Consider the following 24,937-nt stretch of genomic DNA (forward strand, 5'->3'; position numbering starts at 1 on the left):
CAACCCAGTAATTCCCATGCAGAAAGGCTGCTTCTGCTTTTCTTATTGTGTGACCCAGATGCATCCAACTGAAACAGAGGTCTGAAGAGGATTTTTCTGTTTGTTTCTTTTCTTTCAGGAAAAGGTGTGGAAATAACACTAATAATAGCAATGATTTGTGGTTTGAAGTGAGGAATCCTCTTGTGGGAGGGGGGAAATAAAAATCACCATGTGGAAAAGTGGTGGTATAATATGGTTGGTCTAGCTCCTGAGCAAAGATTCAAATAATCTCCTGTTTAGCCAGCTTGCAGTAGTTGCAGAGCTTTTTTGTGCCTCTCTTTGTCCATAAGCCTTAAAGTGATGATACTACCTGTGCACTTAGAGACTCATTCTCACTGATCTATCCCTGACTGGAAGGATGTGTCCCAGAAGTGCTGTCTTCTTTCTGTTGCTGCAGCTATGAGGTGTTCCCTGTGTCCCACAGAGCGTATCCCTCCCGCGTGCAGCTCCTGCCTGCAATCCCACAGGGCTGGACACAGTGGGAGCAGCACTAGCACCCTCCCCGAAGCGCAGCAGCTCATGGAGAGGTTTCATTCTCAGGGTGCTAAGAAAAAGGCAAAGCCTTTGCTTGCACTCTAGTGGGGGGAGCCGTGCTGCTCCAGCCTGCTGTGGCACTGCGGGTGTGCTCAGCCTCCAGCCGGGATGGGGACCGTGTGCTGCTCCCACCTGTGGTTCTCCAGTTGCTGGCAGAGCACAGGGCACCAGGGCCTGGGTTTCTGCAGCTGGCTGCCTGTCTGAGAACCAGGTTTTGCTCTGCAGTTGGCTGCAGAACAGAGCAGGCTCTGGAGACTCCAGCACTGAGGCTTATGTCCACCAGGCTTGCAGAGGCTTGGACCTGAAAGTGCCCTTTTCTTTGACACCAGGCTGGTAGAAGGGATCTGGAGCTATTGGCTTCCAGCTCAGGCATTAGAAATATCTCTGCTTTTGCTCCTCTGTCCATGAAGAAGTTAATTTGAAACAATTCACTCTTTGTTGGAGTCTGATTGTTATGACACCTGTGTATATAAAGCTCAAACTTTTCTCTCTCAAGTGAAATTTTGTTAATTATTGTTTCAGCTGTCTCAAGTGAGTGGAAAGGATACCTACTATAAAATGTAAAAAAATGGGGAAGGAAAAATGTTCAGGGATAAGAAACTGGTTGATGTTCAAATATATAGAAAATAACTTATTCCTCTGGTATGGGGAATTCTGTCAGACAGAAATTCTCTTATTCTAATAGGGAGTGAAATTGCCATTCTTAAGAAATCTGACACAGAAGATTTGCAGGTTCATTTTGAAACTGCATAATAGAACTGTATCCCTTTAGATCTGAAGAGTTATATTTGGACTACCAAGCCCAGATAGAAAAATAAGATCTCACAGAACCCTCTTACATGCCTAAAGGGGCACTTGGGCATCCCAGTCTGTGATCTGTAAAGATGTCCTTGGATCTGTGAAACTTCTGCTGTCTGATTTTGGCCAGTGAATTTCTCTTATTCTGTGGCTGTATTTCCTCATGGTGGCTGTCACCTTGTCAGTTACCTTATTTCCTACATACCTGGCAAATATTTTATTCAATATCAAACATACCTCAAGAAGTCAAGGCCAGATCCTGGCACCAGGTCAGATAGACCTGGAGCTCTGCAACTCTGCACTTGTCTTCCAGCTTTGTGTAACCAATCCATGCAGGGCTTTGCTATTATGGGAGGATGAGAGAGTCTTTCCTATCTCAGTCTGGCCAGTGCCTCAGAGTAACCCTTTGGGAGATCTGGTTGTGGCTGTATGCTTGCTAAAGGTGATTAAGAGCCATGTTTCACACTTTGTCTTTTGCTAAAACTCTGTCTGTACCAGTTTCTAACCGAGAGGAAAGGGATTTGATGATCTTCCATTAGCCCTACACAGAAGAAATGCATCTTAAGTGAAGAATCAAGTGTATAAATGTGGGCTCAGTGGCAACTAACATTTCTTAAGAAAAACTAAACAGAATTGTCAACATTGTCCTTGTCTCCAGACTTCTTTTAGAAAAAATATCTGAACCACTCTGGTGTGTTGAAGATTACTTTGGGCTACAAAAGAAATATGATCTTGGACACATCTCTTGCTTGGAATTTCAATTGGCTGGCTCAGTACATATCATATGAATCCCATTCCAAGGTAATGAACTTCTGCTGTGTAGGCAACTCACATGTTGACAGAACCCACAAATTCTGTTTCAATAAATCTCAGTGCTTTGTAGCCGTTGTGATTAAAAAGTAAGACTACAAACCGTGAAAGAGAAGACAGACTAAAAACATCAAAAACAAATGCTTCAAAGTTGTGTGGGTTGTTTGGTTATTTTTTCTTTTATTTTTTTCCTCTTTGAAAGAGATGTAGATGACATTGATACTCCATGGGAAAAAAATAAAAGTGTTGATGTCTTTCAGTTGACAATTTTAAACCAATTCTTCCAGTGCCTGGAACTGGATAGGTGACACTGATATGCAGAAATATATTTGTGAAGCAGTTTCAGTAAGTAGATAGAAATGGAATTTTATCAGGCTCAGCACAGGATGGCATTCCCACACCACTTGTTGTCAGGAGCATCCACTCAGGCTTTTGATGTCTCCAATGTTTATTCAATGCACTTGACACTTTTAAATCTAGTTTAGTGTAATTTTGCTTTTGATGGGGTCTTTTAACATATGCAGCAACAGACTGAGGGAGGACAATTTCAAAACAAAAGATGTTCACTCATCAAAAGCTGCTGTAGTATTCAGAAGTGGTACAGTGGCACTCTAGTTCCTAATACAAATCATTTGGGCACAGTATATGAGAGATTTCCAAAAACTACACTGATGGGCTGTCTACAGTAGCTGCAGAATGAAGCACTGTCAGGAAAGCATGGGGTTATCTTCAGAAGATCTGTACTAAAACTGGGTTTAAATAGCAGTGTTTTGCATCAGCCATAGCAAAAAAATCTTCAATAGCTGATGAGTATTAACGTTCCCAATATTTGGGCAGAACAGAACCAATTGGTTTCTTATTCTGCTAAAGAAAGACACAATTCTGTGAAATACATTGTTGGCTGACATGGGTATTTCAACCACTTTAGGTGGGGAAAAAGGTTTATGTGCAGCCCCAGGACCAAGGTTTACTTTGCTGCCAACTGAAGCACCTGGCTGTGCTGAATAGCAAAGGCCAGCTGATCCCTGCAGGTGGGAAGGCAGGCAGGAGAGCTGATTCTCAGGGCACTGGAAAGTGGTTATCAGCAAGCTCTGATCTGACTACTGACATGCTGTCAGAAATGTGAGTTGTTACTGGGATTGCTGAGATGGGAAAAAAATTGAGTGGGGGAGCTTTTGAACTTATTGAAAGCTCCTCAAGCCCTCTTCTTTCATCATCCTGCTGAGCTGCTGAAGTAGGATGTTGATGGTGTGGCCAGACTTACAGGATCAAGCTAACTGAGGGGGACTTTTAAGAACCTTCAAAAGGACTTATTCTGTATTTGGACTTAGAGATATTGGAGAGTCATAGCTAGGGAGGAAATCTCCATTTCACTAGTCATGAAGGCTAAGGCTAAACACACTCAAACAAGGCTGTATTGTGGTGATAACAGTAAACTGATTTGTAGTTAAATTGCAATGAATAAAAATAGGGAAAAGGAAAATTTGCAGAAATTGTGTAATGCTCATCCAATATAGGCTTTTTTCCTACATCAAATGCTGCTTTTGCTGACTTTGCTCTCTGACTGCATTGAGACTATGTCTAGAAGAACATCTATTGTGGGAAAGGAAGCCTTACTCAGTAGATGAGAGTGAGGAGTGACCCCGTCCAGCCATAATTTACAGAAGACTTTGCCCTTTCTACTGAGCATCTCTGAACATGAGCTGCCAAAGGAGAGAAGCAGAGCTCAAACCGAGTATCCTAAATCACTCTTTAGGAACCAACCACTGTCTACTTTTCCTTCTGAGTTCAATCAAGTTGTGGTTGATGAAGAGAGAGTGAGAAGAGGTAGGGAGAACAGGTGTAAAGGAAAAGGGGTATCTGGGAAGAAGTTGTTCGTGTAGAGAGAAGAGAGAGAGAGCTTCCTGAAGGGAGCAGGAGGGAGCTAGAGGTTCTTGAAATGTCTGATGAAAAAAAAATAAGAATGAGATATAAGAAAAAAAGGAGAAAATGTCAGGTATATGTAACTATATACAGAGATTGGTTCAATAAAAAATAGCACTAATAAAAAATATTTCCTCCATATTCTAATTATCTCCTTTAAATAGAGAATATATTGCTGCAGTACAGGTAAGAAACCTCTGCAAGGTTTCCTGTTTCTTCAAGTGATCTTATTCCCCTTACGCTGTGCTTTTCTTAAAGCTCATCTTGTTCAATTTGAGTCAGTACCAATATCAGCTTAGAAAAAGTTTGGGTAGTGTCCTCAGTGAGGAAGTATAAACCACTAATAACTAAAAGAAAGGAAAGAAAAATGGTCCAACATATGGAATGTGTGTGCGTTTGTATATTATATATTCAAAAAGTATTTTATGTAAAAATATAATAATTTCTTCTGAGTTCCTGACTTTTATGACAGTCATTACTTTTTGGAAACTTTACTCCTGGCTGCTGACAGGGACAAAACATGTGGTGGATAAGTTCAAATTTCAAAGGTGTCTCTTATACCTTTGACAGCATCCTTGTGTCGTGATCTCTTTGTGTGTGTTGAGTATGGTTTGTAAGGCTGTACCTAGTCTATCAAAATGGCAAAATTTATGAAATACAGGTATTTGTGAAAGTTGATTGTTTTGCTAATCTTAGCAAAACAAAAAGTTTGCGCTGCTATGCCTCTTTGGCTGTGGAACAGTCTTCAGATGACCATGTCCATCATCAAGACCCCAAAGTCTCTCTGCAGGACACCTCAGTGGAAATGGTGGGCACAGAGTCACTGTATGTACTTGGACATGCAGGTTTCAATACAGCTTTTTGATGGTGGTAGAGGACAAGGCATGTTTTTGTGCTTTGTACAATGTACTTCTGAGCCTGAATTATAAGGCTTCTTTTTTCTAGTCTAAGACTGGATAGTTATTATTTTGAACAATCCCCAGATAGTGGATAACACAGTTACATTTGCTTTTCTGTGTTGCAAGCCTGGGATTTCCAAAAGGAACAAGTAAGATTAGCCCCTTGGCAGCCACGTTGTACTTTGGAAGAGTTAAGACACTGACACTGTTAGGTACAAGGAAAGAGAACACTAGGTTGTTCCTTCTATCTGAATCATTTTTGTCACATAATTAAAGTAATCTGAATTTTTGCTTTGAGGCCCTCCCCTTCCACCTCATTCTCCTTCATAAATGTTTTGCTCTTTTCTCCAACTTTTCTACTGGTAGCAACTGGACTCAGTATTTCACTGTGTTAATACAGGAAATATTGAACTTTTTGGAAATCATTTGGCACTGGCTAATGTTTTATAACTTTTAAGGTTAAAAACTCAAGGTAAAATTGTTTATTAGCCAAGTCTGATTGTTCTAAGAATAAAGGAAAATTCGTCTGAACTCAAACAAAACAGGGATACTTTTAACTTCCCTTCTTCTAAGTCTGTGGTATATGGGTTTAAGATGATGCTTTATAATCCCATATGAACTGTGTGTGCTGCGAAAGGAATCCATAGCTATGGTGACTCACAGGGATTTTCTTAATGCATTCTGATATGTGGTATACAAGTCCTTAGCATGGGGCAGAGAGGTTACAGGAAAGCTGGGCTTTCTGAGCCATAGCTGAAGTGTAGGCAGTGTACTGTAGAACATGTGAAAGCACCCACTAAAGCACTGCACATATCTGTCTGGCCAGCTGAGCCCTGATTACGTATCTTCATGTTGTCCACAATGGTGGAGAGAGCTGTCAAGAATACAAAATTTACTTTTCCTCCTTGTTATTTTTTGATCGCTTGTATCTCATGATGTTAAGGTGGCAGCACGGGTAGCAAAAGGGTAGCACTGCTGCTCAGGCGGTGGTGTAAGCTGGAGTGGCCTTGCAGCAGTAAAAAGAGAATACAAAGATCAGAGTTGTTCCTTTAGCAAAGCATCCCATCTTGCGTCCTGCTGAGAGCACTCCCCCCTCACAGAATCATTAAGGTTGGAAAAGACCTCCGAGGTCATTCAGTCCAACCTTTGATCACCACCTTGTCAACCAGAGCACAGCACTCAGTGCCACATTGTTGTGTCTTGAACACGCCAGGGATGGTGACTCCACCACCTCCCTGGGCAGTCTGTTCCAATGCTTTTCCCTTTCCTGTTCTCATACTTCCTTCCTAGTGATGGTCTCTGTAATCAGAAAAATTTCCATGGACGAGTGCATGTCCCCATGGGCAAGTCTCTGAAAGTGCTTGCTGTGTTCTCTATGGTACAAATTATCAAATGAATGTAAAGGAAACCTGATTTTGGCTGAGGGATACTCTGATCTACTAGGTAATTTGTTACTGCTGAATAATAATAAAAAGTTGGCTTTCCTAGTTCAGAATAAAAGGAATGCACATTTCTGTATATTTTTCTCAAATCCATCAAAAGAGATTAGAGTTCCAGACATTGACATGACAAGCTCTAATGAGGAAAGTAGAGCTAGAAAAACTGAAATATCAGCATTCACACTGTGCTCAGCAGAGTCTGACACAAGTCTAATGTATTGATACACATAATTAAGTGTGGGTTTCCCCAGCAAGTAGAAAGGGAATTTTAATAGTTTAAGAAGTCCCTAAAGCTATCTGACCATCCTTGGCTTTCTGTTTGATCTGATGATTGGAGAACAGAGGGTTCTGTAAAGGAAGAGCTACCAGCAATTCCCAAGTTCAAGATCCCCTCCATCCCCCCTCCTTGTGATTTGATCTGAGTATGAATATTTCTCATTTGATCTGCTGCTTCTTCAGTTTATCATTCAGTGCCTGGACCTCAGCTGGGCTTAAAATATTTAGAAAGAGCCTGCCTAAAGATGGTGGATAATTGAATGTGCAACTGATTAGCTTGGTTGGTTTTCAGAGAGGAAAACCCCAGGATTCAAAATGATGTGCAGATACTGATATAGAACTCCCATACTGAGAAAATGCCATTGTTTAACACTTATCAATAGACTCCCTTGCACAGAATATTGATGGCAATTCAAACTGTCCCCTTAGATGGATTCTCATCCTTCTGGAGTTACATAGTGTTGCCTAGTGTGACAAGATGTACTTCAGTTGTAAAAATATTCCTAATGCATAAATATTCTTTTAATGCTTTGCCCTAAAGTGCGGCCCATACTTCCTGCAGTGGTGAATATGTTTTGTAGATGCTGCATCTGTTGTGGGATTTGAGACTGGGGTATCATATCATCATTATTTTCTATAGTATCCCTTGTGTATAATTAAAAGTAATGACTTCTAATGAGTCCCTGACCTACTTCAACCCACTGGAACAAACCTAATCAAATTCAAACAATTTTTATTAGGTACTTTTTAGTATATACATTCTTCCTTTGTCACGTTCTGTTCTACCAGGGCAGAACGGGCAGGTCATAAACTGAAATAATCTTGCTGTAGCACGTCTTGTTAGACTTTGTGAAAGATACTTTCTGGCAGGTGGTGATGCAATGGAGGTTTAATAGTTTTTCAGCCCATTATCTGACACTATACAATTACATATATTAACCATAAAAAAATAATTTTTCTAGGGTAATTCAGTTTATTCAGACTACTGTAGTTGCTAGCCATTTGACCACCAGCAATATCTTCAGAAATAAGTATGATAGATAATTGAACTGTTTGTAGTGGAGAGGAAAAAAAAGAGAAAATCAGTAATGAAAGAAGATTTGCAAGTTGGATTTTACCCCCATATTTCCACTGGGCTAGCAATTGCATCTGTGTCTGCAATTTTTCACATACCAGACCAGTTTATGAGGTTTGTGGAAATAATATTGTTGGCAACAAATGGAGCTGCATTGATCCTCATTTATGTGCTTTCATGAAAATATCAGTGCTGATCACTGAAGTTATATTCTGTTCAGGGATATGTCTTCAGGAGGTAACTGGCAGCAGAAGTAAACCCGGTGAAAGACAGATAGAAAGAAAAAAGTACAATAATCTACCTGTTCCAGCTCAGAAGCATTTAGGTAGGTATGATAGATCCCTTTTCTTTCCGTATTTGGGGCAAAAAATGGCTATGTTGCATTTTATCACAAAACCCCATATCTTTGCACAAAACTTGTACAAATATATGTGGAACTTCCAAAACATTTCAAGTGACCAATCCATTACCTCCTCATCATTAGGTGTATGAATTGCAAGCACCCTTGACAGGAATTGCTATGATATTTACAGCAAATAGAATGACTTGGAATAATTCAAATGGGTTTAAAAAAATTCTGCCTACCAAGTGAAATCAGCTAATGACAGCTCTCTGATTATACTTTCCTTCTTTCTGTTTCCAAAGCTTTTCAAATTCTGCTAAACCTTTTAGAACTAAATTCATGTAAAGTCCTATTCATTTGGGTGAAAAACATACTTGTGTTCTCTTGCTTTTGCTCAAGTTAATATCAACATATTTTTTTGGGGGGGAAGGTAGAAATCAATGGTAATTCTTGAACAACTTGCATTGCTTGACACATGATAAATATTGTCATTGAGGGTCCTTAACATCCAGGGAGAATGTATTCATCTAAATAAATATAGATTAGAATTGCCTGAGTTTATAAATATAAATGAATACATGAATTTATCTACTGGGAAAATATAGATCCCAGTAGATCTATATTTGATTTGTAGATCACTCCTTCTCACAGAAAAATCCATGGAACAAGGCTGATTCAAAAAGCTTCACATGTTGAAACTTCCATAACATCAGCTCTAACGCAGTTGATTTGTAGCTGGTGGAGTTGTCAAGGTGTCACCCTGTTCAGCTGCTCTGAGCATTGAATGGGCCACCTCACATCTCCAAAGGCATTACTGAGTCTTAATGTGTTAGTTCTTCACAGGGTGATTAATATCGGTTTATTCTGAAATGAATGAAAAGAGGTATCTAGGGATGGCATGGGTGACCTCTCTGGTGTTTGTCATAGAGGGAAGGATGAAGATGTCATAGGAGAAGGTTGAACTTGAGGTGTCTTAATAATCATGTCTAGTCAAAGAGAGCAGGATTGTGAGATTCAATGGAAGACAGGTAGCTGTCTTCACACTCTACATAGTGTGTAGAACAGTTGAATTAATCTCCCAGGCTCCCTTTATATTAGAGAAATGTTCCAGGGTGCATTTCACCTTCTCCTATAGTTAGTAATAATAAAATAAATTTTTAGTTTTGTTTGGTGTACAGTAGAATGTTATTAAGCTTTATAAAACTCTTTTGAATCTTGAATGTCCTTCCTGAATGACTTTGGCATTACTGTGTTGCAGGCTGATGTTTTTCAGAAGCAAAAGCAAACTAAGATGGTGCTCTGGCTGATGGCAATTCAAAAATGTCCCTAATAGCCTAAGCATGGTGACCTTGGCTCTCCTCCAGCAACTGTCCATTATCTAGGCCCTGAGGATTCATTTCGCTGCTGTGAATTTTTTGGACTCAGAAAGAACTCTTTCTTGCTGTACAGAAGAGGGAATAAAAATCTTAAAGAGACAGGGGCATTAATGATTAATGATAGACATTTAAAATTCAAAAAATCATCAAGCTGAAAACATGTTTCCACAGTCAAATTTTATTCTGAGTACTTTAACTCCTTTGCTAGCTGTATTAGTTGGTGGTAAAATGCCAGCTGACACTGAGTAGTCATTAACTTAGAGTTTATTGACTTCATTTTTTTTGTTGCAATTATTACTATTTTTAATGTGCTATTGCTAATATTCCTAAAAAAAAAAAAAAAAAGGCTTAGTGTTGAGAGAATGGAAAAGAGATATAAAATGCTAGTTGATATGTTAAAGTTAGTATGATAGGACTGAGTGGGTAGTGAAAAATGTGATTTAAGCTCATTACTCTTGGTGACTGTACAACATAGTTACTACTGTGAGTGTAACTGATAATGTCTAATTTTTAAAATTGATAGTGATTCCCTTCTCAAGTCTTTTGCCTTGTGAGCTTTGCTCATTTCACTGTCTGCTATTTTGTTCCCAAATCATGCTTTCAGCTGGAAGACTGTGTAAAGGAAGATGGCATATGAAATGGCCAGCTGATGCTTTACATTGTCAAATGTAGCATGCAAATGGTTTTGAAAGCTCAGTAAAAGGGTTGTAGTGAACTTTTGCCGTAAACTTGTAGAGCATGTAATTCAAGAGAAAGCATGCTAAATCTGCCTGCTTTGGTGAAGACACTCTTCGGGAAGGGCACAACTAGGTCATGTTGTTTCTTCTGTCATCCCCAGTGCAGCTCTTCTGTGTTTTAGGGTTTGGACCCCAGCACAGACAGATCCATAGGAATGTTCCTCTATGAATAGCCCTGGATTCAGGAGTATAGCAGGTGGTTTTTGTTTTCAGTGTGTAAGGAGCTAAAAGTGGTTTACCACTTGGCTGTAATAAATGGAAAGTTACATTAGCTGCCTTTGACGCTCTGAAGTTGTCTACACTTTCTCGATGAGGAAGTACAAGTCTGTTTTGTAGTAATGTTTGGTGCTGGTCTTGTACTGATGTCATTCTTCCTTTAAAAGCTGTCACAGTCATGCTTGTGGATGGTCAGTTCTGAAAGTACCTGCTCCATCTTCTCTAATCCTCTGGGAAGGGGAGGTCTTTAGAGAAATCAGCTAGGAGATATATACAGATAGATTGATGAAAAACAGACTCTTCTGGACTGCTGATTTTGGCTTGAATGGATCTTTAAGGATTAGGTGTTCTGCTTAGTTATCAGGAATTTTTTTTTTGTGTATGTGTGTTTGGGTTTAGTTTTTGTTTTTCTCCAAATTGTTTTATTTTTTAAACATGCTGAATAGTTCTGTGATGTCAGTGACTGAACAATAGAATGCAATGAAGCCACCACAGACTTAGATTAAAGAACTGAGGGATCATGAGTAGTTTCAGCAGTAGTTCAGTAAGTATCAGGGTTAAGACCAGTATGGAACTAAAACTGGATATTGTTTTAAAACACCACTCTAGGATTTTTTTTTTTTTGTTTTCAGCAATTAATAGATAGCTTAAGGTTTAAAAATAATAAAAATAGGGCTTCTATGAATTAATCTATATAATAATTTCAAAGATTTCCATTCTGTCACCCACTAGAAACTGACCTTATCAGCACATTATAGGTTCATGGGAGACTGTGGCCAAAACATAAGGCAGGAAAGAATAGAAAAATCATATCAATGAACAGTCAAACATGAATGCTTTCAGCAACTGTCAGTGAATGTGACAGATGTTGTGCAAAAACAAATTCAAATGTGGTTATATAATCAATTTTTTCCCCAAAAGTGAAGGAAATATACCATTAACACTAATATATGCCACTTAAATACAATGTAAATGTTACAGGTATTGTATTTAATTTTGAAAAATTAGATTGAGAAATCTAGAATGAGAAATAAAACTCCTTCTTTACAGGTTTCTTTCAAAATGCAAATTTATGTCTCAAGAGACCAGTGGTACTTAAAGTAGGAATACAGTCTGTATTTAGGGAGTTTTAAAAACACACATTACTGATTTGATAGAGCATAACAGTTCCCTTGCTTAGGTAGCACTATGCTCCATCTTGTAAAATGTACTTGAGGAAATGTAAAATGCTTTATTAAACCTACAGTCCATAACTACAGTTGTTACATTTTAATGTATATATTTTTCATTCATGGATTATTGAACCACTAAATCCAAAGAATTTGACCTCATGCCAAAAAATTTCTTTGAGTCTTATGTTGAGTCTTTTTACTTCCTATGTAATTGGAACATAAACCAAATTCTCAAATTTTAAAGCTATTTTCCAGAGCTCCCCTGTATAAAATTGTACATTTAAAAGCAGGCAAGGAAGGAAGTTACTATTTACTTTTTGCATAAACTGCTTTCAAAAGAAGTCCATGAAGCATTTCTGGGGGGGAGCTCTGCAATTCTGAGGAGAAAATTCTTGATGGTGGTGTTTATAACCATAAGGGACATATGCAAAAAGAAATTAGGAAAAGAATTATATTTCATTGCAAGAACTGATTTTTTTCTCCAAACGTAAGGTTGTTTTCCTATTTAGAGACTTTCTCCCTACTTTCACATGGCATATCGTTCTTTCCTGCTAGTGAAAATGTGACAGATGTTATAAAACAGTGGTGATTTAAGCTTACTAGTGTGCTCAGTGATTTCAGAGTATTGTGATTGTGCTGTATTTGCCTTCTGTTTTCTTCTATTGTTATTAGAAATAACTCTAGGGAAGAAGTTGAACTGCAAAGAAATGAAAAGTAGGAAAGGAACATCTCTTTGCATTTTCCAGGCTCCAAAAAAGTGATATTTGTAGTACATAAACTATCTCTATTGATCTGAAACATCTCATTGCTGCGGTTGAACCAACAATTCTTCTACAAACACACATCTAAGGTTTGTTGTTCATCTCATGCCTGACGAAGAACAAACTGAGAGAGTTAATGGATATAAGTCTGTGGTCTAGGCTTCAAGATTTTCACTGCCAAAGTATCAGTATAAAATATTTTTTACTGGTGTTGATTGTGTAGACATTATTGATGAAATAACTTTCAGTAAAGGAGCAATGACATAGTATTTAAGAAATGGAATACCAAGGAGCAAAATTAGTAAAATCACAAATGTTGTCATTATTGTTTTTACATCTATTAAAAAAAAGACTGTTTTAGAGAGTAATAGAACAAGTTTAGAAAGGCAATGATATTTGTTCGAAATATGCATAATTGTCTTATTACAGGCCAAAAATATTTTGACTGTAAAGAGGTAAAGATATTTCAAACACTTTCTGAAAGAAAAGGAATTTATATAAGACAAGTTTTGTAAGAACAATTTATCCTTTATTTTTACTTGGTATATTTTTTCTTTGTTAGTGATATTGATTTCCATTAAATATAAGCTCTAACTTTTCTGTGATCCTCCCTCTCTTTTTCTTTTCTGTTCTCTTCAGTTGTTATTATAACAACATTTCAGATTTTTATTCTGAGGCATTTCCATGTGTAGAAAATCTGTTAAAGAAGAATTCAGCCAAGATACGTAAGAGTTTATTTTGTTAGTTTCTGTTTGAGAAATGATTGTGCCAAACCTTAGAAAATTAACTATTTATTCAGGCTGTACAAATATATCTGCACTGTCTATGCAAGTTTGGTTAAGGACCAGACTCTGAATTCCTTTCATTTGCCCCAAATCCATTTTTCAGTTTGTACTGATGAGAAAGCACTGAACAGGACATAATAGTTGCACTGAAACCTTCTACTCTGACATCTAATGTGACAGAGGGTATTTGCCACAACACCTGTTGCCTGGCACTGCTCAATTTGTCTCTCAACAGAATCAATTTAGAAACTCCATTCAGATTGCTTTCTTGAAGTCTGTTATATGTTTTATGACATGAATTAGATACCTCTTATTAATATAGATCAAAATGCAATGCAATATTCGGAGTATCTTTTATTTCAAGCTAATGACTGTTTAATCAGTTTTATCATTTGAAATCAGAAAATTATTCTCCTTTTAAGTTAGCATAAATGTTAAATTTTATTGCACCAAAAATATTCTTTGAAATAAGTGAGTATTGCTTACAATATCTCTTCTGGACATTGCTGAACCATCTCTATTAGACAAGAGTTAACAGAAAACCACCCTTGGTTTTATTCCTAAGAGAAAATCAATGTATTTTAAAATGTGTTCCAGTTATTTAGGTTTGTTTCTACTAAGAATGTTGAGATGTTTTCTACAAAATTTGCCATACTTATCAGTTTTCTCCTTCTGTATATGGATATCATATACAGGTAATTTTTAAAGTGTGTGGTTTTTTTTTAATATTAAATAGCTTTTGCTATTTCATACATAGCCTTCATATTCTTAAATCATGCACAATGAACTATTAAAACTGGAAAATGAAAAACCTGTGGCAGAGAAAGCTTGAAAAATAGCTATAAAATGGGAACACACATTTTCATGTACGAAAATAAAACAAAGAAATGGAAATAATCCACATTTTACTTGTCAAATTTCAAGAATCACAGTCATCATAACTGACCTTTTCATTTTCTGTAGTAATAGTACAATTTCTTCCTTTTTCTTTCCCCCCTATTTTTTTTTTTTACTTCACTTTTTTCTATTAGGGCCAGAATAAAAAAAGAAGTTGCGTTTACATGTCAAGAGCCATGACATCTGGAGCACAGCTGAATGCATTATTTCTTGGTGAGAGTGTTACACTATAAAGCTTGACTGACATTACATAAAATCCGAGACGCTTTCTGATCAGCTGATTTAATTAAAGCAAGATATTTGGTTCTGCACAATGCTTGTGTATAATCTATTACAAGCCTTTCAAAGGTACAAGTATGTACTGTAAAATGTTATTAGATTGGCTTGCATGACTTGTCATTCTGTTTGCAGATACCTCAAATCAGCTATGCATCTACAGCTCCTGAGCTGAGCGATAACACCAGGTATGACTTCTTCTCTCGAGTGGTCCCACCAGACTCCTACCAAGCACAGGCCATGGTTGACATTGTGACAGCCCTTGGGTGGAACTATGTCTCAACACTGGCTTCTGAAGGCAACTATGGAGAGAGTGGTGTGGAGGCATTCACGCAGATCTCCAGAGAAATTGGTGAGTGTGTGCTTATCAGGTTTGGTATTTATAGCTGCCGAGTTGCAGAGCATGGCTGAGTTCTGATTAGGTGTATGCAGTGTGATCAGAGCACCTGTGGGTGTGTTACCTGGACTCAAGTGGGTGATTTTGCTTCTTGCATTTCTGCCAAGGTGGCAATTCTGGCAGCAATTTAAGAAGAGAGGCAAAAAATAAATATCTCTTCACTCTTTTTGGAAAAGGGAAGCTCCTTGATGACTTGAGGGCAAAAAGTAACCAGATGCTAAACTACAGCCAGATTTGAGGAAATGCAATTTTTGATTCAGCTTAGGAAAATTATGGTCCAGTGAGAGCTTCTTCCATGTTCCAGCACAGATAAACCTAGAGGTTTTTATTTTGATGAATTTTAAAAACAACAAAACCCCTCCATTCTGATGTAAAAGACATAACCTTGCCATTTTTCCTTCATAATAAAATGTCCTGTACAAATACAGGCACTATGAGAAGCATATTTAAATCCTTTTAATTTTTTTTCCACACTTTCATAGTTTTTTTCTGACCTGAAAAAAAAATGGTTGTTTCTCAGGAGCAGTAGGTTTTGGACACCAAGGAATAAGATGATGAGTAGCAAGTGGTTTGAAAGAGGGTCGAATTGGTCTTTCACCAAGTACAGGGTTAAATAACAAACAATTTTCCTGTCCTTCCTCAGAAAGCCTGAGTTAATCTACTAGATTTGGCTTACAGGGCATGTAGGTATAAACTTCAGTTCTTTTGAATCAGCTTGGGTGAGAAAATATGATAATATCTCCCATTTTCGCTAACTGCATGTGAGTATAGAGAGCATCTCTGTCATATAGGAAGGCACATATGTGTTTCAGGCACTTATGCTTGAACCATAAAGGTAAGTGATTACTTGCAAGAATCTGGTTGTAGGATGAAACTAAAGCCATTCTTGACACTAGGGAACCAGTGTATGCAATATGCGTGTTCATTTAACTGATAAATGTTCTTTTTCTACCTTCTGATCATTGCTGTCAGCCAGGTGTCTTCATGGGAGAGCCAAAGCTGTCTACTGTACATTGCTTTGTTCTGGGGTTAGCAAAGGCATGGATAATTCTTTCGCAGTTCATATCTAAAAGAAATGGTTCATCTATGGCAAATAGATTGGCTTCCCAAGACACTCACTGAATTAATTGGCTGAAAAATATATTTTTCTTGAAACCATCTGCATGACAGCTAATTCTGAGTTCTGAAAGTAAACAAATAAAATACAGGACTTTTTACTGTTTCCCATTTCCAGGAGTATGAGAGAACTTCAGATGGGTGCCAACAAAAACTTTAATTACCTTATAATCACAATTGCTTGAGTTTGTGTCAGTTGGATCTCCACTGATCCTGGAATAAAAAAAGACCATTGTAATTTGATAAATAATTAACATTAATAAGATAAATTAAATAAATATTATTAACAGGATTGTGAACCCAAAGCTGTTAAAATCATCAATAGATATCCTAAATATTATAAGATCTGTGTAACACCAAAAAGCATAATAAGTCATGATTAGAGGTTTGATTTTTTTTTCCCTTGTGATTTATTTTTTTCTATTAGAACACTTGATTTTTGGCAACCTCTGTGCCTCCAGCAACTTAACAACTATTGTGGGTATCAGGGACTCTAATGGTTGTGAAGAAGGAAAACAGAGGGAGGCAGAACACACAAGTAATTTTTATTTCCTAGAAAAATACTCAGGTAAACAATCAGGTAAATCATATGTAACCACAGGGACATGACTGATAACCGGTGCAGAATTGTCAAGAACAAATAGTATCAAATCCATCTAATAATTTTCTTTGACAGGATAACAGCTTACAGCTGGAAAAAAAAAGCACTTGATGTGTCACATCTCTCAAATTTTGTAATGTTATCACAATTGTCACATATAGTATTCTCCTGAGCCAATTTGGCAATTGTGATCTAGGTGTAAATAGGCTGGGTGCAGACCTATTTAGAAAAGTTTTCTCAGAGAGTGATTAGCCATGATTTCTGTTTAAAGGAAAGAATGTGTTATGTGCTATTTTGCATTTGTTTAAGCTGGATCAGGTACAAGCCAATATTTTCATGTTTAACCCAGATGGACTTGGAATGAAGATTACTGTAAAATCTGGAAGTTACTTTAAGGTCAGAAGGACTAAGACTAGGACTAGGAGAGTATCTAGAAGAAATCCTTAGAGTCAAAATCTGAAAACACTATCTGGAAAAGAACAAATTTAAGACACCAATAAGGCATTTAGCTTCTGCAAGAAGGATCTGTACAATGAGGAATTCAGACAGAATGGTCAGAAAATACTATTTTAAAAAATGATGCAGGGATGATAGTAAATTGTAACCTATATTCGTCATTTTTTAATGGAACATGCAGGTGGACACACCATCTGTAAAATAATTCGAATAATCCTCCAATTTGCCTGTCAGTTGTGGAAAGTCATTTTGACTGAGTACAGGTTTTGTCCCTCACTTCAGAAAAGGTGCAACTCCTCAAGCAAGCAAGAAGAAGGACAAATCTCAAAAATGTGGTCTGTGAGGAGCAGGTGAGTAGGGAGGCTAAGTTCAGCTGAAGAAGAGTTGACTAAGAAGAGGTGATAGAAAATGTTTTCAAATAGGCTTTTGCAGAAAGGTAGAGGACCACTTATTCATCCAAATACAGTATAGTAAACAGAAATAATGGCATGAACTTCTAGCATGATTCTGTTTTTGGAGAAAGCCCCTTGTCATACTTAAGACACTAAGTGTTATATCAGCTTACTTGGGGACATTTTGGAACCTCCATTGATAAGGATCCATGAGAATGCATTAGGCAAACACCTGCTCAGTGATTATGTAAGTGTACTTAGCTCTTGCTTGGGGCTGGGGTGGAATGGATGATTTCTTAATGTCCCTTCCAGCCTGATCCTGTTATCCACTATCTTCAGGCTTTTCATCTGAGCCATAGGGCTGGAAATGCTTTTCAAATGGAAACTGAATAGCATCTAACTATGAGATCTGAGACTATAAAGTCTATGTAGGTTTACAAAAATCATCACATAGTATAAGACCACACACAAGAGCAAAAGTTGCCAGGTCTGTGTTAATAAATGGTGTGTTAAGAGAACCTAATTGGGATACTGTGTTTCCTGTGCAGCTGGCATACAAATGTACAGGACAGCTCAACTCCTTGCTGAGTACTTTATGTCCTGCTTAAGATTAGTAGCCAACAACTGGAAGCAAAATGAATGCGAAGATCAGCTAAGGAAAAGCAAACAATCGAGAAAAGGGTGTAAAAAATATTGATATATTAGTTTCTAAAAAAAAAATCGTGTATAAGAAGACGTGTGAGGTAGCAGATTTGAAAATATAAATGGGAAAGTTTGTTTCTTTGGTTTATTATTTGCATTGTTTTTTAAAGGAGAGTTGAAAAAGGGCTAGGGTTTTACCTAATTTTAATAAACAGATTAATTTAATATACTTATTTAATATAATGTTGACCCTTTGTCTCTAATTTCCAGTTTGATTGTCCCTCTCTTCAACTTCTGTTTCTTGATCAGTAGTAGAAGAAAAAGGAAGAAACAGGCTCCTAAATGAAATGTGGAATACTGAAAAGGTCAAAGTGGTGCCACCCTGATATGTCACCAAATATATTGCATATCAAAATCTGCTCTCATTTTAATGACAAAGATCCTGTCTGGGACAAAGCAGAACTGGAAATTAAATATTTTACATGACAACGATTGGAAGGAGATTATTGCAGCTCATTCTTCCATGCATTGTTTGAAGACAACGATTAAATTTATAGAATTTTCTACTCCCATTAAAAAGTTAATGATACCACTGTAATAATTTTGACATTGTGATCAAATCATTTTGGTACATTGACCAAAGGAATGAATTCCTACTAATTACTTAAGAGTTTAAACATTAAACTGAAGCTTGAATCACTGATACAAACTAAAATGGAGAAAAAAAAGGAAGTGCATTTTACCAAGTCTTCATTAAACTGTCGTGCTAAATATTAGTCTTCTATTTACTTTCTGTTAATTATCATTGACCAAATAAATGTTGGAGAGTTTCGGATCCAACTTTCCTTTAATGGTTCATTTCATCTGTTATTAGAAATCAAATGAATATACCATTAGAAAGAAAATCATGGGATGCTTTCTCCTTTGTTTTTTTTAATTTTTCCCCCAAAATACAAAAGCACTTGATTCAGATAAATCTCTTTGAGTTCAGAATACTTGCTCTGTGTGATGTTTGTACTGGAAAATGTAACAAATCTACAAATAATATATGAAATGCTACCTGACAGATTTTATTCACCACTATTGATCAACTGCTGATAGGTACTGGCAGTGAAACACTTATGAAACTTTTAGAAGAAGAGGTTAAAATGATAAAGGTAGGTAGTGGAGTTAAACATTAAGAACATGTGAGAAACTTCAGCACTGCTTGCCCCTTTTTGCTTGTAAGTTTATTTTGCACATCTTGACAGAGGTGTAAAGAAGAGAGCAAAGAGCATTTAATCAAAGAACGTTTTTAATCTTTGACTGGTCAAAATAACAGCTTCATAGCAGCTTTGTTCCAGAAGAGAATGGTGCACTTAATGTCAGGGTGTGACCTTGAATACTTGTTTTTAGGAATAAGGTTCCATAGTTTTGCCTACTCTTATACTGGTACATTGCAGGTAGCAGCATTTTTCCGAGGAGGGACTACAATTACTTTATGATCTTTCATACTATTGTATCATTACAGTAACAATGAAAGCTATATATTAATGATAATGAATGCTTATGCTGAAAGAATGCTACAGTAGCTTTGTTTGTTTCAGACTTCAACACTGGTAGCTATATTTTGTTTACATAGGAAATGGTCTGTGACATTTCTTTGACACGGTTCTTAAATCATGTTTGTCTCTTGTCAGTTCTTTCAGGGTGTTTACAGATGTGCTTTGTACCTCTGCTTTTATCCAAATTATTGGATTGCTTCTTCACAGGAGAATCACAGAATAGTTAGGCTTAGAAGTGATTCTGAGGATTATCTAGTCCAACCCCCTTCCAAGGCAGGGTTGCCTAGAGCAGGTTACAGACAAATATGTCCAGGTGGGTTTTGAATGTCTCCAGAGAGTCAGAATTACCTTTCACAATTTTTTTACTTCAAATTTTAAGTGGAGAAAGTGGAAATGTATTGGGAAGTGGGGAGGGAGTTTTGAGCAGGAAAATAAAACTTAAGGGGTGTGGCATTTCCTTTCCACTTAAACTTTGATAATTTAGAAATAAGGTGGGTTGCTGTTAAGATTAGTTCATGTTTCCTGCGATAATCTCTGCATAGGTTTGATATAAATCTAAAGATTTTTGAATTTTTTTAAGTAAGATGAATGGACTTCTTCCACACCCCCAAGATAGTGTTTAATGGAAGATTAAAAAATCTTGCAACATGAAGATGAAAGAAATACAATACATGAAATGTAACCTTTTCCCCAGAGATATTTCTGCTTTAAAGTCTGTTTTCAGGCATAACAAATTAATTTTCACAACTAATAATATTCTAACATACCTTCGCTAAGGGTAAACAGTTTAATTCAATTTAAGTTTTGTTTTCATATTTATGCAGATAAAACTCTATTGATAGCAATGTATTTCAAGCTGCAAGCTGTAATTAATAATAACACTATATAATTGGCTACAGGGCTTCAAAGTAATGTTGAAAAATTTCAAAATCAGATGGTAGGTGTATTAATATTGCAAAAGCTTGAAAATTACTCCAGCAGTTTTTAAGATTTGTACCAATTAGTACCTGATAAAGAACAGTATAATTTCTAGAGATTTAAAATGAAGAACTATTTTAATTTCTCTCAGTGGTCCTAATCAATGTGATATTCTTTAGCTATAATTGTTTATTTTCTCTATAGTTTTAAGGAGATAGAGCAGTAAGCTTTCTGTGTATGCTCTCTGACCCTCCAGTAATTGTAGGCAGAGAGACTTTAATACTCTTGAGGTGTTTCTTCAGTCAATTAGTTAAGGCACTTTTAAAATGTCCTATAGGAAGCTCAATATCTGTAGTACTGTAAGTCCTACAGAAGTCTCTGTAGTAGGACTTTTTTTCTTCCTTTTGCTTCATGTGAACACCAGATGTTTGCGTTGGTTATGAACACAAATTCAGAGAGTAATAAAGATGTCCAGAAAAGTTTATTCCCTCAGTGCTTTTAGTGCTATGACTTTTTTGTAGCCATTTCATACTTCTTAACTTAGTAATGATATCTAATTAAATTTTTTAAAATGTATTAATAAAAAATATAAACATGATGATGCTAGTTTTAAGCAAACAGATTAATTAGATTAAAATTAAATTAAAAAGTAGATTAAAAATAAGGTTCAACAAAAATATTTTTGAAATATTGTTGAAATATAGTGTGTGACGACCTGTGCAGGGATTGAACCTTCACAACCTTGGTGTTATTAGCGTCATGCTCTCACCAGCTGAGCCAATCTCAGGGTCTTCTGTGGTCTAGAATCAGTCTCATTCATGTTAAAAAGGAACCCCTGATAAAAATTGTTGAGGCTCTTGAGTTTTCTGAGAAATTTTCTTTTGTCTCTCTGTATGTCTTTTTGTCTTGAAATGGTTTCTATTAGTTTTAAATATTTAGCATTTTTAGAAGGCTTTGCTTTCTACCTGGAGAACTGTAAGTTTTAAAAATTGTCTGAGCAACGCCTCATGATTGATATTAGCAATATACTCTTAGTATCAGCTCTTTTGTGATCTGTGGCTGCAGTTAAAACAATGAAGCACTGGAACTGTCAGACTGAGCCAGACACTGCAAGTCAATATCTTGTCTCCAGTGGTGGTCTCAATATATGAAACAGAAAGACACAAAAATCTTATTTAGTCACTGGTAGAAATACTTATGCAAGGAGTGTTTTGTAACCCCAGGTATTTAGTGGTTGATACTTAGATTTCCTGAAGCATGACAATTTATATCCATTATAATTTCTTTCTGCTACCATTTTACCATTTTATCCTCACTTGTTAATTTTTCTTTTCTTTGGATGCTAGAAATGGTACACAGGAGAATCCAGTTAACCTCCTTCATAGTGTGCCTTCTTACTTAACTCTGGGTTATAAGATATGAAGTAATTTCAGTTTAATGGTTTCTGTTGTCACTTCCTGGATCCTTTATTTCATTTATGTCTCTGGTAATCTGTGTAGCCATGACTGAACACTCCAAGTAAAGCTTTACTGTTGATTTATGTAGCGTCATTGTAATCTCATTTTTATTCTCAGCCCCAATCTTTATGCATCCTGACAAATTGTAAGCTTTTTCTGTTGGCTGCTGGGTATGAATCAAATTATTTCCAAAAGCAATCTGTTCTGACGCTCAAAGTTTATTAACAAATGGCAACAGCTGATTTAGAACCCAATGATGTGTGTGAACATTTCCAGGTATTTCTGCCAGCCTGCTCTCTACTGTATTTGTCAATAGTCAATATTTTTTCTATGACATACTTGTTTATCTATCTTTGTGAATACTTTGTCTCTTCTCTCTGGTCTTGTTTATTTCAAATAATTTTATACCGTTTTCAAAATTTCCAGTCTTTCAATTCAATACACTCCCTCTCCTTTTGAAGATATTTGTGTTAAACAAATCAAACCCTAGTAGGCACTTCTTGAGCACATGTTTATTAACCTTTTCCAGTGCTGAGTTTTGACTGTTTCTTTCTATTCCTTCTACTCATTACTTTTGATCCTCAGGAGTCCCTTCCCTCTCCCCACTACCCAATTTTTAACTGTTCATCCAAAAGTCTTCTAAAAAATGTATTATGAATGTTAATATTCTTTATGCAAAACTGATATATCAGTTTTGGTAGTAAGTACTGTTGCATGCCATCTAAGTACTAAGGGCAGAATGCAGAGAGATTTGAATTTATGTTATAAATGTATCTTGTACAAATTGCATTATGATTTTTGTACAAACTTCTGTATTACATCTGAAGCATTTTTTCTTCAGATTACAGTATAATTTTATTTTTGGTAGCTATAAAATGAAACAAAAAATGAATATTTCATCTGATGAGTTTGCAATTATGCCTCCTGATATTAAAAAGAAAAAATGAACAAATGCAACTGAGACTTCATTTTCAAGATTTTTCAACAATTTTGTCTGAATGGTAATATCTTTCAGAAAAAAAGTAATCATAAACATTAATGTTACCCAATAATTATCTTTACTTCCTTCCATAGGCTAAATGTTGTTAATAAATGGTGTATGTGCATGATCTATGGTCTAGTTTCCTGGGCAGTCCTGTGGATGTCTAGGAACTGTTAAAGCAGAGAGTGCTGTTTTTTTTTTTTTTCCTCTGAAGAGAAAGCAATTGAGAAAACAGCTATTCATCATTCTGTGTTTATGTAATAGATAAGTGACTTCATGCCCATTGTTTTTTACTGTACTGTGATAGATCTACCTCAATAGTAGGTACATGATAGTAGGAGATGCCCACTGTCTTGCTTCTTTTATATTATGGTAAATTTCAAGGTATTCTGGGTTTTACCAGTGGGATTTTCACTTCTCATTTTACTTCTATATGACTTTCCCTATTTGTTCTACTGTTTGTATTGTCACTGGCTGCTATTTTTAATATGCCATACTAATACAAGATTCTTGAGCTTTGCTCTGCAGAATGATGTAGAAGGGTTGACTGAGTTGAATGTTACAATGCTGACAGTATTCTTGCAAGATTAAATGCAAAGAATGTCTGATTGTAAATGTCAAAGAGATATTCTTGTCTGCATTTTACTTATTTTCTTTCTATTGTTGAAGGCCAGGGGCCCATATTGTGCCCTGAGTCACAGTAAGCACACGTTTGCTATTAAACATGCAGTGGGGTAGCTTAGCAGTAACAACTCTCTCTTGGGTGTTCAGGCTGGGGTAACCCTTCAGATAGAAGTCATTGCCTCAATTCTATTACCTAATGAACTTTCCACCGAGTTCCAGAGAATTCTGTTCAAAAAATAGTATTTCAAGAATTGCTCTTATTTGTTTCGGAAAAAACCAGGCATATGTGTATGCCTTACTAATACTTAGAAAAACTCCTGCATTGATTTTTTTCTGTTATAAATGCATGATTTTTATGCAAATTGCAAGCTGTGATACCACAACTTTATACTGGAATGACAGATATATGCATATTGTGAAAACTCACAACTTATGAAAAAAGATAATTTTTTTTCTCTTGCCAGAAAACAAAGAGTTTCTTAGGTCCTCTCAAGGACAGAGTTTTGTATGATGAAAGCAGAGTTGTTTATCTCTCTACTTTCTTAAATACATAATGATTAGAGACTTTTCATCACTTTCTAGAAGAAACTGAAAGAGAACTAATTGTTTATAATGCTGACATTCTAACAAAAATTCCAGTCTGTCTTTAATATTCTTCATAAAAGTAGGATATTTTGACTAGACAATTAATCAAGAGAATAAGTTACAAAACAATACCCTTGAGTAGCACAGGTGTCATGCAAATAAATCCCTGTGTTGCTGTGTCTGTACACATCCCAAAACTTTCCTGCCACGTCCTTCTGGAGCATACTCTACAGCAGCATACAGGAATGCATATTGCCTTCACATGCCCTCATAAGTCATCTTCTCCTTGGGATGCTTCCTGAACTGCCATGATTGGGTTATCATAGAGAGAGGAACAAAATTTCAACCCCCTTGAAAACACAAGAACAAGGGGGTTGTAGATTTCAAAACTGAGGACAGACTCCATTGAAATCCATGCATCTGTGTAATTTGTAGATGTTAGGGGAGGGATGGAGGGCTAAGAAAATCAGATATATCTCAACACCTTGATGATTCCTACAAACATTTATGCTGGAAATGCCACTAAGGGTTCCATGAGAATTGTATGATGTAATCAATCCCGAGGATGTTAGCGCTCTCTCAGGTAATATCAACCACACCTGTTTGCAGGAGTACCAAGTCAAGATCTGTTTTTCTTTAAAAATGGGAACAAAAAAAATCTACATTAAACTTGTAGGGAAGTTCTTTATTTTTTGTAGGGATTCCTATATTCCTTTTAACTTTTTTTCCTTTATTTTGAGGGTGGATGGGTGGGTGTCTATTTATCTTCTGCATGGACTCCTTCCTTTAATACAGCGTGCAAATCCTAGAACATCTTAGGCCCCAGAAGGATGAGAGAGAATGGTATTTTGTAGTCCCAGGAAATAA

The 24,937-nt window shown here is 36.5% G+C and overlaps 1 protein-coding gene across 5 annotated transcripts in view; it reads left to right on the plus strand.

Moving 5' to 3' along the window:
• GRM8 (glutamate metabotropic receptor 8) overlaps positions 1–24,937 on the plus strand; it is a 301,899-nt gene that overhangs the window by 41,883 nt on the left and 235,079 nt on the right. For all 5 annotated transcript variants that reach the window (XR_010999002.1, XM_068189820.1, XM_068189819.1 and 2 more), the window contains exon 2: positions 14,492–14,708. Coding sequence is in view for 4 of the 5 variants with exons in the window: in XM_068189820.1 (XP_068045921.1) it covers positions 14,492–14,708 (217 nt within the window). In the remaining variant the exon portion in view is untranslated. The remainder of the gene's footprint in view (positions 1–14,491; positions 14,709–24,937) is intronic.

The sequence above is a fragment of the Anomalospiza imberbis genome, chromosome 5 (genome assembly GCF_031753505.1).
Source record: "Anomalospiza imberbis isolate Cuckoo-Finch-1a 21T00152 chromosome 5, ASM3175350v1, whole genome shotgun sequence".
Lineage (NCBI taxonomy): Eukaryota > Metazoa > Chordata > Aves > Passeriformes > Viduidae > Anomalospiza > Anomalospiza imberbis.